At 41.8% G+C, this 16,110-nt stretch overlaps 1 protein-coding gene across 4 annotated transcripts in view; it reads left to right on the forward strand.

Moving 5' to 3' along the window:
• The window catches only part of LOC122550126 (5'-AMP-activated protein kinase subunit gamma-2-like), a 461,224-nt gene that overhangs the window by 193,603 nt on the left and 251,511 nt on the right, over positions 1–16,110 (forward strand). For 3 of the 4 annotated variants that reach the window (XM_043690750.1, XM_043690749.1, XM_043690748.1), the window contains exon 2: positions 3,121–3,192. In XM_043690750.1, the coding sequence (XP_043546685.1) occupies positions 3,121–3,192 (72 nt within the window). Of the gene's footprint in view, positions 1–1,283; positions 1,356–3,120; positions 3,193–16,110 lie in introns of those variants that run through there. The other variant, XM_043690754.1, reaches the window with a different exon arrangement.

Consider the following 16,110-nt stretch of genomic DNA (forward strand, 5'->3'; position numbering starts at 1 on the left):
CCCTTTCAAGTTTCACAACATCTTTCCGATAGGAAGGAGACCAGAATTGCACGCAATATTCCAACAGCCAAGGTCCTGTACAGCCGCAACATGACCTCCCAACTTCTGTACTCAATACTCTGACCAATAAAGGAAAGCATACCAAACGCCTTCTTCACTATCCTATCTACCTGCGACTCCGCTTTCAAGGAGCTATGAACCTGCACTCCAAGGTCTCTTTGTTCAGCAACACTGCCTAGGACCTTACCGTTAAGTGTATAAGTCCTGCTAAGATTTGCTTTCCCAAAATGCTGCATCTCGCATTTATCTGAATTAAACTCCATCTGCCACTTCTCAGCCCATTGGCCCATCTGGTCCAGATCCTGTTGTAATCTGAGGTAACCCTCTTCGCTGTCCACTACACCTCCAATTTTGGTGTCATCTGCAAATTCAAATCATTTATGTAAATGACAAAAAGTAGAGGGCCCAGCACTGATCCTTGCAGCACTCCACGGTGGCACAGTGGTTAGCACTGCTGCCTCCCAGTGCCAGAGACCCAGGTTCAATTCCTGCCTCCGGTGACTCTTTGTGTGGAGTTTGCACATTCTCCCCGTGTCTGCGTGGGTTTCCTCTGGGTGCTCCAGTTTCCTCCCACAATCCAAAAATGTGTAGGTTAGGTGAATTGGCCATGCTAAATTGCCCGTAGTGTTAGGTGAAGGGGTAAATGTAGGAGAATGGGTCTGGGTGGGTTGCGGGTCGGTGTGGACTTGTTGGGCCGAAGGGCCTGTTTCCACACTGTAAGTAAACTAATCCACTGGTCACAGGCCTCCAGTCTGAAAAACAACCCTCCACCACCACCCTCTGTCTTCTACCTTTGAGCCAGTTCTGTATCCAAATGGCTAATTGTCCTTGGTGTCAAATTTTATTTCAGTTGTTCCTGTGAACTACCTTGGGATAGTATTATGTAAAAGAGTCTGTAAAATCACAGCTAGTTGTTGTCTTCTATGGATTTTGAAAAGTATACAAATACTTTGCTAGCCTATTTACCTTTCCAAGTTACTAGCTTCCAGTATATAATAAAATGCATGTAAAAGACCCACCACATTTAAGTGATCATTAATTATATTGGACTGTATTGGGTTCAGGTGTGCAGTGTAGATACTAAAATGATTTCCCAAGGCTAAATTCCTCATTCAAGGGGTGGGATATTTTGACTTGGCCAATCAGAGTGATGAGCCACTTTGTTAATATTTTTTATAAACAGACTGATAGCAAAGGAGTCAAATTGTCCAGACAGTCATTAATATACGAATAACACTTTAATCAGTAGTGGCGCAACAATCAGCTGCCATGCCAATGAAGATGAAACTAAACAGGTGATTACGTGTGCAGCAGTATTGGCGAGTATTTTATCTGTTGAGTTATGCAAGCTTGTGAGAAGATTAGAGAATCCAAAAGGGGAATGTCTGTACAGCCTGAGCACACTCAACTAAACTCCATTGTATTGCAAATTGGTAAGCCAGAGTTTGGTGCCATTACAAACGATTTCAGAAAAATAGATGTGGACAAGAAATTAAACTACAGAAGGCAAAGGCAATTTTATGCATGACCGTGTGAATGAAAAGACGATGAAACTTTCAAATACATAATTTTATGAAGGTCTGACTGAAGCTGCATTTTTCATGAAGGCCAATAGACTCTTGAAATGTACAGATATGAATATAGAGTAGATGAAGAGTAAAGGTGCATTTATTCATGTTAATTAGTTATGTAGCAAGTAACCTCCACAGTGTGCAGGTTTGGGCATTCCTAGAATCATATAGATTGTTCAGTACTGGTCTAGGATGGTGCCAAAGATGGGAAACTCGTTTGTGAGAATATACTGGACTTGCATTACATAACATTCTGACAGAAATGAGTAGACAAGATTATTTCCTTTGGCAGTACATGTTGATGACAGGACGGGTCATCAATTTATCACTTGCATTGAGAGAGTGAGGGAGTGCAGTGAGGGAGTGGAATGGTTGTCAAGGGAGAGGTTGATGCAGATGTCATTATTTCTGTTAAGGTAATAATTGGATAAGTTTTTGAAATGAAGTGAAAAACATAGCAGTGTGGGCAGAAAGCAGGGCTGCATTGGTGCCTGATGTCAGACCTGTAAATTGGAAAGGTTTGCAAAAATGATTGAGCCAATACTTATGGCAAGTTAAAAGAGAGAATATTACTCTTCCTCCTTTGAGGGAACAGGAGCAAGGATTAAACTGGGGATTAGTGTTTTAATCCCCTTCTCTATTTTGCCTGAAAACTCTGTATCCTGGGATATCAACCTGTCATTTTTACCCCTCTTTGAGCCAAGTCTCCATGAAAGCAATAAGATCATGCTGCCATGTCTATCCATGCTCTTGGCTTCTCTGCTTTCCTTGCAATACACTATCTATTTTCATACCTATCTTCTAACATTGCCAGAGTCTTGTGCTGCCCGCTTTTTAACTGCTGTTGCCTCAGCCTTTTAGAGTCATTTATTAAGATTCTGGCTCCTATTTCCTGCTTTGAATATACCTCCATTTTCCATGTTTCTGATAATCTAGTTTTAAAGTCTTGCCAAAAACACAAGCAAATCTCACAGCAAGGAAATTTATTAGATTTCATGTTTCATGTAATCCAAGGTGAGATAGAGTATGAGATCTTTATGCTGTCACATCACATGCTGTGATGTACTGATGATATCATGAACATGTCTCTTAAAGGCTATGAGCCGTATAACAGCTGATAGTGCAAACTAGCCTGGAACAAAATCCCTTTGTACATTTGTCTCCTGCCTAAGAAAGGAATCTATAAAGAGTAAAAAGCTTATTGTTATTTAAAGCCGCTCAGGTTGTTAAGAGCAGCTATCATAAGTGTTCTCACAGTAACATTGTACTTGCATAGCCACAATTTGCATTTGGACTAATCTTGATGAAGTATTTTGTTTAACATTTGGTGGCTTATGAAGATTGTAATTATTTAGAAATTGTTTCAGAGGGTTTCCTCTGTTTTTGGAATTTGCTGTGCACATAATTAGATCATAGAATTTAAAAGTTCAGTTTAACACAGGTTTGTGTTGAGATAGTTGGATAATCACGTTGTTTTTTTTGCACTTAGGATCTGAGTTCGTTTGCTATGCCTTTCCTGGATGGCGATGTGGAAACCTCTGAAAAAGATATCTCTCATAAGGTATAAATTGTTAATTTATTCATTTTATATGGGTCACAAAACATGAACATCCCAACGTGCCTCTGTGATCATCGCGAGGTGACACTAAGCACAGGAGTATTGACTTAGTAAGTTCAGGATCACTTTTCAGAGGACCCTGTCTGCCATGACAGCTTTATTTATAAACCATATAGTACCTTCTTTATTCATAGTACTGTATTTATGTCACTTGTGAAAAGGTAGAGCCTGAAGAAAAAAGATTCTAAATAAATCCCCCTCCTACTCTAACTTAAAATTCTCTTGCAAGTTAGGGTGTCAAGGTAGCTTGGTGGTTAGCACTGCTGCCTCACAGCGGTGGGGACCTGGGTTCAATCTCCAGCCTTAGGTGACTGTCTGTGTGGGGTTTGCACATTCTCACTGTGTCTGTGCGGGTTTCCTCTGGGTGCTCCGGTTTTCTCTCTCAGTCCAATGATGTGCAGGTTAGGTGGGTTGGCCATTGTATTCAGGGATGTGTAAGTTAGGTAGATTAGCCATGGGAAATGCAGGGATAGGATATGGGGATGGGTCTGGGTGGGGTGCTCTCCAGAGAGTCGGTGTGGAATTGTGGGCCAAATGGCCTTTTTCCTCACTGTAGGGGTTCTATAAAATGTGTGTGGAGGAAGAAAACTGGGGCACTCTGTAGTTCAAGAGCACCAGACTGCAGAGCTGGGAGGGGTCATAGTTTAAAAAATAAGCAGTCATCTGTTTAAAACAGATGAAGGAACTTTTTTTTTCTCTGAGGGTTGAGAGTCTTTGACCTTCCCTTCCTCAAAAGGCAGTGGATGCCAAGTCATTAAATATTTTTAAAGCAGAGCCAAATAGGTTCTTCATTTCCAAGGGAATAAAAGATTGCAAGTCTGTAAGCTAAGGTGGGATGGAACTAGTGAGTTGCTTTTGCAGAGAACTGCATGTGCATGATAGACCAAATGGCCTGCTCCTATGCTGTGATATTACTATAATTTAAAGCCCTTTATGGGACTAGAGTGGTGTGCTGATCAGATTGGGGTCATCATTCTAATGTTACATGCATAATTCACCTGTCGTGTTTCATGCTCTCTAAGTCAAACAGTATTCCATTGGTACATCATTATGAAATGTCCAGTGGTCATTGAAAGTGCAATGTTCCTCATCACTCTCATTCCCCTTTCTTACTGTCAATTTTTTCAGCCATTCTCTGCTGAGTTTTAATTTTCTCCCAATTCTCAGCCTTATCACTCGTTTAGGTGATTGACCAATGGAGATATGATGGGCAGAATGGCCTTGCTTTTGCACTGTAACAGTTCAGTGATTCTATAAATAGTACAAACTTCTTTCTTTAACTTCTCTTGTTAGTCATATTCAGACCACTTTTCCCACAATTCTTTTTTAGGGAATCCAAAACAAGTGTCTTAAATCTTAATTAAATGCCTCTGAATTCCAGTGTAAAATTCAAACATATTCTGATCACTCTTTCCCAGAGGATCTTTAATGACATAGTGAAGGAAAACAGAGTGAAATCACGAAGGAGCGAAACTGGGGCAACAGAGAGCTCATGTCAGACGACAATTGGAGGGATGGGAACAATTGTGAACTGTAGAAGAGGGAATTGGTTGCAAGTACGTTGCGAGGGGGGAAGGGGGGGTGGGAGGAAAGCAAGTAGAGGGGTGATGAAACAAGTTGTCAACAAAACAACATCTTGATAAGAGTGTGCCGCCCTAGTGAGCAGTGAAAAGGTGCGGGGTGGGGGGATATGGGGAGAGACACAACCACAGCAAAATACTGCAGATTATGAAAATCTGAAATTAAAAAGAACAAAAACATGCTGGACATACTAAGCAGGCCATACAGTATCTGAGGAGAGAAACAGTGAATATTTTGAGTCAGTGATATTTCATCAGGACAGAAGAAAAATAAGTAATAAGAACAGATCGTGCTGGAGAAACTCAGCAAGACTAGGGACATCTGTGAAGACAGAAACAGAGATAATATTTGGAGCCCAGTTATGACTATTCTTCACAAGATAAATATAGCAGTTTTCAAGCCAGTAGTTTGGTGGGGAGGGGGCAGGAAGAAGATTCCGTGATAGGTGTTAGCACGAGAAATTAACCAACAATAGATTTTGTGAAGCAAGAACCAAAGAAAGTGATAATGAGTACATTATAAAGAGATCACAATTAAGACCAGATGAGCTATGACCGACAGTTTAGCAGATAACTGAACATGACTTCATGGGATAAAGAAAGAAACAAGCCAGTGAAAAAAATATAATAGTAATGCACAGAGACCAAGCTTATGATCCAATCATGTTGAACTCCATGTTGGAGCCAGAAGATTATAAAATGCTGAAATGAAAAATGAGGTGCTGTTGCTTGAGCTTGCACTAAACTGAGTTTGAGAGAAGCTGCTTTGTGCAGGCTAGTCTGAGGTATTCTTACTAGTGCAAGGGGCAATTATTTGTGGGCGTTAGAGAAGTTGCACATTATACACAGGTTGATCCACTTTCATTGTTTCTTTCGATTCTTGTGGCACATGTGGAGCACAAACTCTCCTGCCAGAAAGTCCAGCTCCAAGTCCCACCTGCCTTGGAGGTGCATGATCGCATGTCCAAACTGGTTGCTGAGAATATCTAAAACAGCAGAGGCCCTAATTTGCCATGTAGGAAGCCACTACTTTATAAAAGTTGTTGTAAAAGAACTTCAGTGTTTCTAGTGCCTTTTCATAATGCTAGGGCTTTTTGAAGCAAGTTTGTGCTGAGTTCATCATTTTTTTTTGGTGATGATTTAGCTTGGGGTCAAATATTGGTCAAGATGTTGGAAGGAAGCCCCACTGTTTTCTGAATAATTGCAATGGGCTCTTTGATGTCCACAGGAACTAGCAGATGGGGCCTTGCTTTAACAAGTCATTAAATAAAAAGATCTCTAACAAGGCAGCACTCAAGTGCCATCGTGACCTCCCGACTGAGAGGTGAGAGTGCTGCCAACACAGCCAAGTTGACACTTGATTATAATGCATGACTGGATGGCTTTTTAATAGGGTTCACTGTACTGCATGAATCACAAATGCTGCAGTCATTAGTTCCAATCTATCTTTGTTAGCTTTGAGTGTTTGGAATTTACCTCTGATTTTGTCCTTGCAATTAAATGAAGAAACTTTAGGTTCATGCTTCCTTAGTTCAAAATGAAATCATTACTGAGACAAAGCTCCTCAATCCTTCAGCTTAGAAATGGAATACTGACTAAAGGTGATGCCTTCCTTTTACAGTGAAAAGTACCCGCCGGCCTTTAAGTATCTGTGAATGGAAGATGAATCTAGGCTGCAGTTACTAACAGCAAACTGTCCTTTCTTCATACATGCAGCTCATCAGCCACAATAATCACCTCAGTTAGTATGGTCTGGGTTCCCAAATTCTTCAACGGTGCTGTGAATGCTGCTCTGTGTTCAGGTGCCAAGGGGTTGGGTTTTAAGGGGAACAGGTTGGATTCTGCCAGATTTCTAGTCTGTTCAGTTATTTGGCTATAGAAAAAATGTACCCAACCAAGACAGGTGAGCTCACGTTACAGTTTGACTCTGGCATAGAGAGCAGCAGCAGCATTGCAAATTAAATCAATGAGGAGAAAGTGAGGGCTGCAGATGCTGGAGATCAGAGCTGAAAATGTGTTGCTGGAAAAGCGCAGCAGGTCAGGCAGCATCCAGGGAACAGGAGAATCGACGTTTCGGGCATAAGCCCTTCTTCAGGAAGAAGGGCTTATGCCCGAAACGTCGATTCTCCTGTTCCCTGGATGCTGCCTGACCTGCTGCGCTTTTCCAGCAACACATTTTCAGCAAATTAAATCAATGGCAGTCTTGAGGAGAGTCGTCCCTCAGGTTGAACTCACTGGAGGCTGAGAGACGCTCAGTGATACGAGCTTAGTTTAGCTTCTGTTTCAAGTGGAAGGGGCAACTGCTTAAGGGCATTAGACATCTCCCACACTGGAAAACAGCGTATAGTCCAACTTGCCAGAAGTGAAGCCACTAGCTAATAAAACTGTGAAGGAAGAATTGTGCAATTGTAATACCTTTTCATATTCCCAGGACACTCTGAAACATTTAAAATGAAAATGAACTACTTTTTAAAGTAAATTTATGCAGATTTGATCAGATCTTTGTTTGGTGGTGGTTGTTCAGCACTGAGACAAATCTGGGCCAGGATATTGAATAGCTCAAACAGTAAAATAAACCTTGAACAATCTCCAATTTTACTGGCACTTTCTTAATGGTCCAAGTAGACTCGTGTTGTTTGATGATTTATAACATTTTGTTTGTTCGTTCTTTCACTTCTTAAGCTGTAATGTGAAGAGTATGTGGGTATTGTAACCATGGCATGTGAGCATTGTTGTATACTGATCTTTGTCAACACTTCAGTAACTCGATCATTTTTGCGACTTTGGCTTTTGAGGATGGAAAGTTGTGCATTCAGGTGGATTATTGATTTGAAAAATGATGTTTGGCATCAGACTGGAGTTTAAAGTTTAATTTGCGTGCTTCCATTTCTCCTCTACTTCTTCCTTAACCATAGTCCCAATCAAAGACCCACTTCATCAAGCTTTTGTTGTTGAGCTTCACTAAGTAGCACTTGCTCTGTATTCTGGTCACTCCCTTCATCTTTACCCACCTTTTTTATAATTTTCACTCCCTATCTATCCACTCTTTTTAAGGAAGTATCTGTTGCCGACTCATACTTCCCAACACATACCTTTTATTCCAAAAATCTACTCAAGATCAAAATTTTGATGTGTAATTGTTCAAAGTATCTTGAAATGTCCAAGGAAAGTGGGGCGGGAGTGGGACTTTTGGATTGGTGTTGCAGCATTGCCTTGGACACATCACACCAAATCTTCTGTGCTGTTACCATTCTGTGAAAGCACACCATGTTTTATACACTGGAAACATGCAGATGTTTCTCACCACCATCTCCTCATACCCCTGCACTATCTCTATTTAATAGGCGCTTGTCTGTTGGACTTTGCGTCCCAGTCTTGTTAGTCCTTGATCTTGAACCTTCCATCGTTGTTTTCAATTCTCCTCGTACCCACCTTCCCACTGCCTCTGAGTCCCCAGTTGCTTGAGATCTCCGTGCTCCTCTAATTCATGCCTCACACACATCCCTGGTTTCAATTGCTGACTACAGACAACTGTGCTTTTAGGAACAGCATCTGATCTTCTGCCTGAGCAGCCTATAGCACTCAACATTCAATTCTCCAATTTCAAATAACCTTGTTTCCCATTCCTGACTTCCTTTTAATCCCTCCCCCTCCCTCCGTTCCTTTGATTGACCCTTCCTTCCAGCTACCAAGTGGATTCATTCCTCCCATTGACCAACCAGGTTGTACCCTCTACCAGTGTTCACCTATTCCTACCTCACCACACCACTCCGCTGCCTCACCTTAGCTGCAGCTTCCCTTAACCCACCCCTAGTCCTGAATTAAGGTTACACCCAAAACGTTGACTTCTCCACCTCCTGATCTGCCTGGCTTGCTGTGTTCTCCCAGCCTCCTCCTTGCCTATTTGTAGGCTTTAAGCACTGCAATCTCCTCCATAACTTATTTCCACACTCTGCTTCACTCCTCTTCTAAGACTGTCCGAAAGCCATTACTCTCTGTTTCAGGACTTATTTCACTTACCTTAACAGCTGCTATGCTGTTTTGTGTTGAATCTTGTTTGATGACATCCCTGTGAAGCACCGTTTAACATTTTCCCATATTGAAGTTACTATAAAAATGTAAGTTTTTGTCGATTCTAAGGTTAGACAATGCTGTGTGCAGTATGATATGTAGTTTGAGATGGCCCGAGGCTTTGATGTGTGCGCACATTAGTAACCTAGAATATGAAGAACGCTGAATCTGTTCGCCTCAATGGAACCGCCTTCAATTTGCTGGGTTGAAGTTCGAAAGAGAATGACTAATTATAGAGTCATAAAGATGTACAGCACAGAAACAGAACCTTCGATCCAAGTCCATGTTGACTAGATATCCCAACCTCATCTTGTCCTATTTGCCAGCATTAGGCCCATATCCCTCTAAATGTTTTCTATCCATCCAGATACCTTTAAATGGTGTAATTTTACCAGCCCCCTGCACTTCCTCTGGCAGCTCATTCCATACACTTACCACCCTCTGCATGAAGAAGTTGCCCCTTAGGTCCCTTTTAAATCTTCCCCCTCTCACCCTAAACCTATGCTTTCCAGTTTTAGACTCCCCCACCCCATAGAAAAGACTTTATCTATTTACCCTATCCATGCCCCTCATGATTTTATAAACCTCTATAAGGTCATCCCTCAGCCTCCAAAGCTCCAGGGAAAACAGCCGCCGCCTTTTCAACCACTTCCTATAACTCAAACCCTCCAACCCTGGCAACATTCCTGTAAGTCTTTTCTGAACCCTTTCAAGTTTCACAAATTCTTCCTATAGGATTAGTCAAAAGTTTAAATCTGGTTTCCTGCTTTTGGTATATAGTGAAAGTTATTTTACATGCTTACATTGCTTAATATACAGTTACAACCACAAACCCACAGATGCAAGATCTTTAATATATATGTGGTAACCACCACCTCCCCCCTCCCTGATTTAGATGATGGGAAAGTCACTCAGTTGTCTGTGAATCTGGGAATAAGAGGAAAAAATATATATATAAAGCAGACCCGTGGCTCTTAGCACAGTTTAAGCACTTGTGCCACTGACCAGGAGGCCTGGGTTCAAGTCCTAGCTACATCAGAAGTGTGCCATAGCTTTCCTGAATAGACTGATTAGAAAGAAAAGCAGACCTTTTAGGCCTTTGTAATGCAGTGGCCAGATCCCTACCTCTGAACCAGGTGGTTCAGTTTCATGTTTCCCCTGTTCCCTGGGTTTATAATAACAACTCTGAACAGGCTGAGTAAAAATCTGAGATGTTGTTGTTACTGATAGCTGAGTAAAAAAATGATAATGCAAGCCCTTCTGGCCCACATGGCGCAGTGGTGGTGCCCCTACCTCTGAGCTAGGTGGCCTGGGTTGAAGTTTTGTCTGCTCCAGAACGGCATAAAGAACACACTGAACAGGCCAAATTAAAATAAATTAAAAAACAACATACCGCAAACGCAGTTAGGGCTCTTGTGGTGTTGCAACAATATTCCCAAATCTGAGTCAGAAGACCTGGCTTTAAGTCCCATCTGCTCCATAAGTGTGTTTTAATATCTCCGAACAAATTGATTAGAGAAAATATTTATTTAAAAAACAGACCCAGGGGGCATAGTGGTAGTGTCCCTATTGTTGGGCCAAGAGTTCAACTCTCGCCTGCTCCAGAACTGTCATAATATATCTGATTTGGAGATGCCGGTGTTGTTCTGGGGTGTACAAAGTTAAAAATCAAACAGCACCAGGTTATAGTCCAACAGGTTTAATTGGAAGCACACTAGCTTTCGGAGCGACGCTCCTTCATCAGGTGATATCACCTGATGAAGGAGCGTCACTCCGAAAGCTAGTGCTTCCCATTAAACCTGTCGGACTATAACCTGGTGTTGTGTGATTTTTAACACAATATATCTGAATAGCTTGGTTAAAGCAGATCGAGAAATGCTCTTGCGGCACAGTGGTAATGCCCCTACCTATGACCTAGGAGACCAGGGTTTAAGTCCTACCTGCTCCAGAGGTGTGTAATAACATCTCTGAACAGGTTGGTTAGAAAAATATAAAACCAAAATAGATGGAAAAAGACCAGGAGAAACAGTGTTAGCAACAAATCAAGACAGCGACTGCAAAGAGGGAAAGTGAGACAAAATAGGGAAGATAAAGTATTAATGGGAGAGAAGTGAAGTCATGTAAGGAGAGTTTCAATTTTCTTTCTATTTGTAGCTTTCACCATCCCATAAAAGATAAACTGCTAGGGGGAAAAGATTTAAAATGTAAAGTCTTTGAAGGAAGTTTTTTATCGTTTAACAAAACTGTCGATCTATTTATAGTAACAGGTTAATGATTTTGTTCCATCCAGTGAATAACTGTTACCTGAAACAACAATCCTTTTAATACGTTCATCCAATTTCAGTTGATGCACTGCTTTTTCCACAGAGAGTGTGCAATGAACAGACACTCTGTTGCTAAATTAAATTATTTTTGGTCATCAATCAAAGGGCCAATTTTTCTGTTCCCAGCCTTTTTATAACTTCTAAATCTAAGCGTTCATAGAATTTGCTGAATGGGTGGGTAATTTACATAACTAGTAGATCTTGGTAGGGAGAATAAGGTGACCAAGTACTGCTTGGAAAATGAGAAACAATCTTGCATTTCCCCAGGAAAAGCACAGCAGGTCACGTAACTTCTGAGGGACAGGAGAATTGACGATTTCAGCATGCCCAAAACGTCAATTCTCCTGCTCCGAGAATGCAGCCTGACCTGCTGTACTTTTTTAAGATTTAGTTTTTAGATTACTTACAGGGTGGAACAGGCCCTTCGGCCCAACAAGTCCACACCAACCCTCCAAAAAGCAACCCACCCAGACCCATTCCCCTACACCTAACACTCCGGGCAATTCACCTAGCCTGCACATTGTTGGACTGTGGGAGGAAACCCACACAGATACAGGGAGAATGTGCAAACGCCACACAGACAGTTGCCCGAGGCAGGAATTGAACCTGGGTCTCTGGCGCTGTGAGATAGCAGTGCTTGCCACTGTGCCACCGTGCCACCCTACACTTCAGCACCATACTCTTGATCCTTGCATTTCTCTAGCACCTTTTAGTGTCTGAGGGCATCACAAAGTATTGAAGCATTTTTTTTAGAAATACAAGCACCCTTGTTGTGTCAGAAAGACACAAGCCAAATCTGCACATAACAGCATCTGATGAACAACTCTGTAACAATGCCCAGACAGTCTGTTTTGGTAATGATGATTGAAGGGTTACCATTGGTCAAGACACCAGAGATAACTCCCCTGCCCTACTTTGAAAGGTGCCATGGCATGGGATTAGTTTAAATATATTCATCCAAGAGGGCAGATGTGCCACAGTTTCACATCTCCAGAGAGACAGAGAACACTTGATAATGCCTGCAGCAAATATGTCATAGAATTGTAGGAACCGCATTTGAACCCAAGAGTTGTGAATGTTTTATGGAAATCTGAGCATCTGTCTTCAATTTACCAGGACATTAAGACAAATAAAACAACCTCAATATACGTCCTTCATTCCTTGGTGCAGTACAGATAGCTATCCACTATTTACTTTTTACTTCTTGCTTATCACTCAATACCTTTGAATAAACATAAACTTTACCTGCTGCCAGTACACTGAAGGAAATGGTTGTAACACATGACAATTGACATATAATATTTATTCAGTTTTCCCAGTTTTAATCCAATATCTTTAGTATCAGCATCAGATATATTGTTAGAGATAGCCCATGAAGAACATTTCTAGAGATTAAACAACATGCTCAGAAGCTTTTTCAATAGTGGAAACATTATGTTGTACGTTTGCATTAGGATCCAGCATAGCTGTTAAGAAACTGATGCAATCTAAGACTTTCACTGGATTTGTGAACAGAGAAATCTAAAACTGTGAAGTGCTACCTTAATAAAGAGAAGGCAGCAGTCAGTTTGTAACTTTGATAAAGACCGGTTCGTCTGCTTTGGTGGTGTTTGTTGTGAGCGAGTTCACTGTGTAATGTTTACTGCCAGACCTTGACTTGCAGACCCTTGATTGTACCCTGACAAAATCATCAAAAACTCCATTTATCTCTCAACCTCTCTTTTCCCAAAAAAAAGGAGTTTGTTGTTTTAAGTAAGGTATTCAATGGCTGCCACAAGCTGAAGTGAAACCAATTAACAGCACAGGTAGAGGTCACATGACTGTGGCAAGCCAGGCCAAGTCAAGATATACAAACGTATTTTTCCATTCTTAGACCTGGTAACAAAATGTGTATTGGCCAATGGAATAGATGGGTAACCTGGGTCCACTGACATTTCCTCCCCAGTTGGGAAATGCAATTTCCTTGATTTATTTTCCTCTAATCTCTTTACACAATTCTTCCTGCAGAGTATTGATTGAGAAGTCAGCAAGTTGTCCAGATACAGTATGCATGAAAGCTGGGATTGCTGACCTTAATACTGACATGGTTAAGTTGAGATCTGGTGGATGTGTTGAAAATCTGAAGGGCTTTGAACATAGAACAGTACAGCACAGTACAGGCCCTTAGCCCCACAATGTTGTGTCGAGCATTTATCTTAATCTAAGATCAACCTAATTTACACACCCCTCAATTTACTGCCGTCAGTGTGCTTGTCCAGCAGTCATTTAAATGTCCCTAATGTCTCTGACTCTACTATCAGCACTGGCAGTGCATTCCATGCACCCACCACTCTCTGCGTAACAAATATACCTCTGATATATCCCCTATACTTTCCTCCAATCACTTTAAAATTATGACCCCTCGTGACAGCTATTTCTGCCATGGGGAAAAGTCTCTGGTTATCTACTCTATCTATGCCTCTCATTACGTACATCTCTATCAAGTCACCTCTCTTCCTTCTTCTCTCCAGTGCGAAAAGCCCGAGCTCACTCAACCTCTCTTCATAAGACATGCCCTCCAATCCGGGCAGCATCCTGGTAAATCTCCTCTGCACCCTCTCTAAAGCATCTACATCCTTCCTATAATGAGGTGACCAGAACTGGACACATATTCCAAGTGTGGTCTAACCAGGGTTTTATAGAGCTGTAACAAAACCTCACAGCTCTTAAACTCAATCCCCCTGTTAATGAAAGCCAAAACACCATACACCTTCTTCACAATTCTATCAACTTGGGTGGCAACTTTGAGGGATCTATGTACGTGGACCCCAGGATCACGCTGTTCCTCCACACTGCCAAGAATCCTGTCTTTAACCCTGTATTCAGCATTCAAATTCAACCTTTCTAAATGAATCATTTTGCATTTATCCAGGTTGAACACTATCTGCCACTTCTCAGCCCAGCTCTGCATCCTCTCACTCTCTTGTTGTCTCCTGCAACAGCTCTCGACACTATCTACAACACCACCGGCCTTTGTGTCATCAGCCAACTTACTAACCCACCCTTCCACTTCGTCATCCAAGTCATTTATAAAAACTACAAAGAGCAGAGGCCCAAGAACAGATCCCAGCAGGACACCACTGGTCACCGACCTCCAGGCGGAATACTTTCCATCTACTACCACTCACTGTCTTCTTCCAACCAGCCAATCCTGTATCCCATACCTCTTAATTTTCTGAATGAGCCTGCCTAAGGGGAATCTTATTAAATGTCTTACTGAAATTCATATACACCACATCCACTGCTCGATCTTCATTAACTTGTCTCATCACATCCTCAAAGGACTCAATAAAGCTTGTGAGGCATGACCAGGGATAAGTAAAGAGTTAATAAGGACAAGATAGAGCTCCATAACCAGATGCCACAGATTTAAGGTGATTTTCAAAATGAGAGACAGTGAGCACAGGGAAAAACTTTTTTAAAGCAGAATGAACAGCTAGGACTTTGATTGAGGTAAAAACAATGACTACAGATGCTGGAAACCAGATTCTGGATTAGTGGTGCTGGAAGAGCACAGCAGTTCAGGCAGCATCCAAGGAGCAGCGAAATCTATGATTGAACTGACTGATGGGATGGTGGAAACAAATTAAATTGTAACTTACAAAAGAGAATTGGATGAAAACTTAAAAGAGAAAACGTTTCAGGATATGGAGTCATAGAGATGTACAGCATGGAAACAGACCCTTCGGTCCAACCTGTCCATGCCGACCAGATACCCCAACCCAATCTAGTCCCACCTGCCAGCACCCGGCCCATATTCCTCCAAACAGTTCCTATTCATATACCCATCCAAATGCCTTTTAATCACAAATCAGACTAGCTACTCTTGGAAAGAGCTAGCACAGACTTAAAGGACTTTAAATTCTTCCTTCTGTGTGGTACTATTTTATACTTCGAGCAAGCAGTTCAATTTAAATTCATAAAAACCAAAAGATCTGCGGATGCTGTGAGTCAGATACAAAAACAGAAGTTGCTGGGAAAACTCGGCAGGTCTGGCAGCATCTGTGCAGAGAAATCAAAGTTAACTTTTTGGGTCTGGTGACCCATGATGATTTGTCACTTAAAGCTACAGGGGAATGGCAACCTGGATCATTCGTGAGTTCAAAGCTCTACATAGCAAGTTAATTTAATGGTCTGGTGTAAAATAAAATTGCCTGAATTAATAAAAAATCCAACTAATGAGTATAATGAAGAACCCTGAAGCATATACTAAAGAGCTTAGAATCCAGGTTAACCTGAAAATTGGTGCTTCCCTCCAAAGCTCTGATAGGTCTAGGATGAATCCCATCCAAAGTGTTCAAGTGCAAATGGCAGTGCAGTCCCAAGAGTCTGGTCAACCTCCTCAGGCTATGCCACATGTACCCTTAGAGACCCAGTGGAACTACAGCATGTTCTCCAGTGGTCACGGCTTTCTCTCACCTCAACTCGCCCACATGTGCCTGATGGAGAGGAACCAAGGTAAACCCGAGGACAAGAATCCCCCTGAAGTCTAGGATAATGATCCTGTTCCACAACAGGAACAAAAGGAGGATGTTCCTCTTTCTGAAACAGACAGATACGGGACTCAGCAGAAGAAAACCATGAGAAAAAAATCTGAGGAAAAGAATAATCAATAATACAGAGCATGACCCTAACGCAGACCCTGGAACTACACTGTTTCAAAAATACAGTTTGAAGGTTGATAAGTCTCCGGGGCCTGATGGTCTGCATCCCAGGGTACTGAAGGAGGTGGCTCGGGAAATCGTGGATGCGTTGGTGATTATTTTCCAGAGTTCAATAGATTCGGGGTCGATTCCTGAGGATTGGAGGGTGGCTAATGTTATACCACTTTTTAAGAAAGGTGGGCG

This window comes from Chiloscyllium plagiosum, chromosome 5 (genome assembly GCF_004010195.1).
Source record: "Chiloscyllium plagiosum isolate BGI_BamShark_2017 chromosome 5, ASM401019v2, whole genome shotgun sequence".
In the NCBI taxonomy this organism is placed as follows: Eukaryota; Metazoa; Chordata; class Chondrichthyes; order Orectolobiformes; family Hemiscylliidae; genus Chiloscyllium; species Chiloscyllium plagiosum.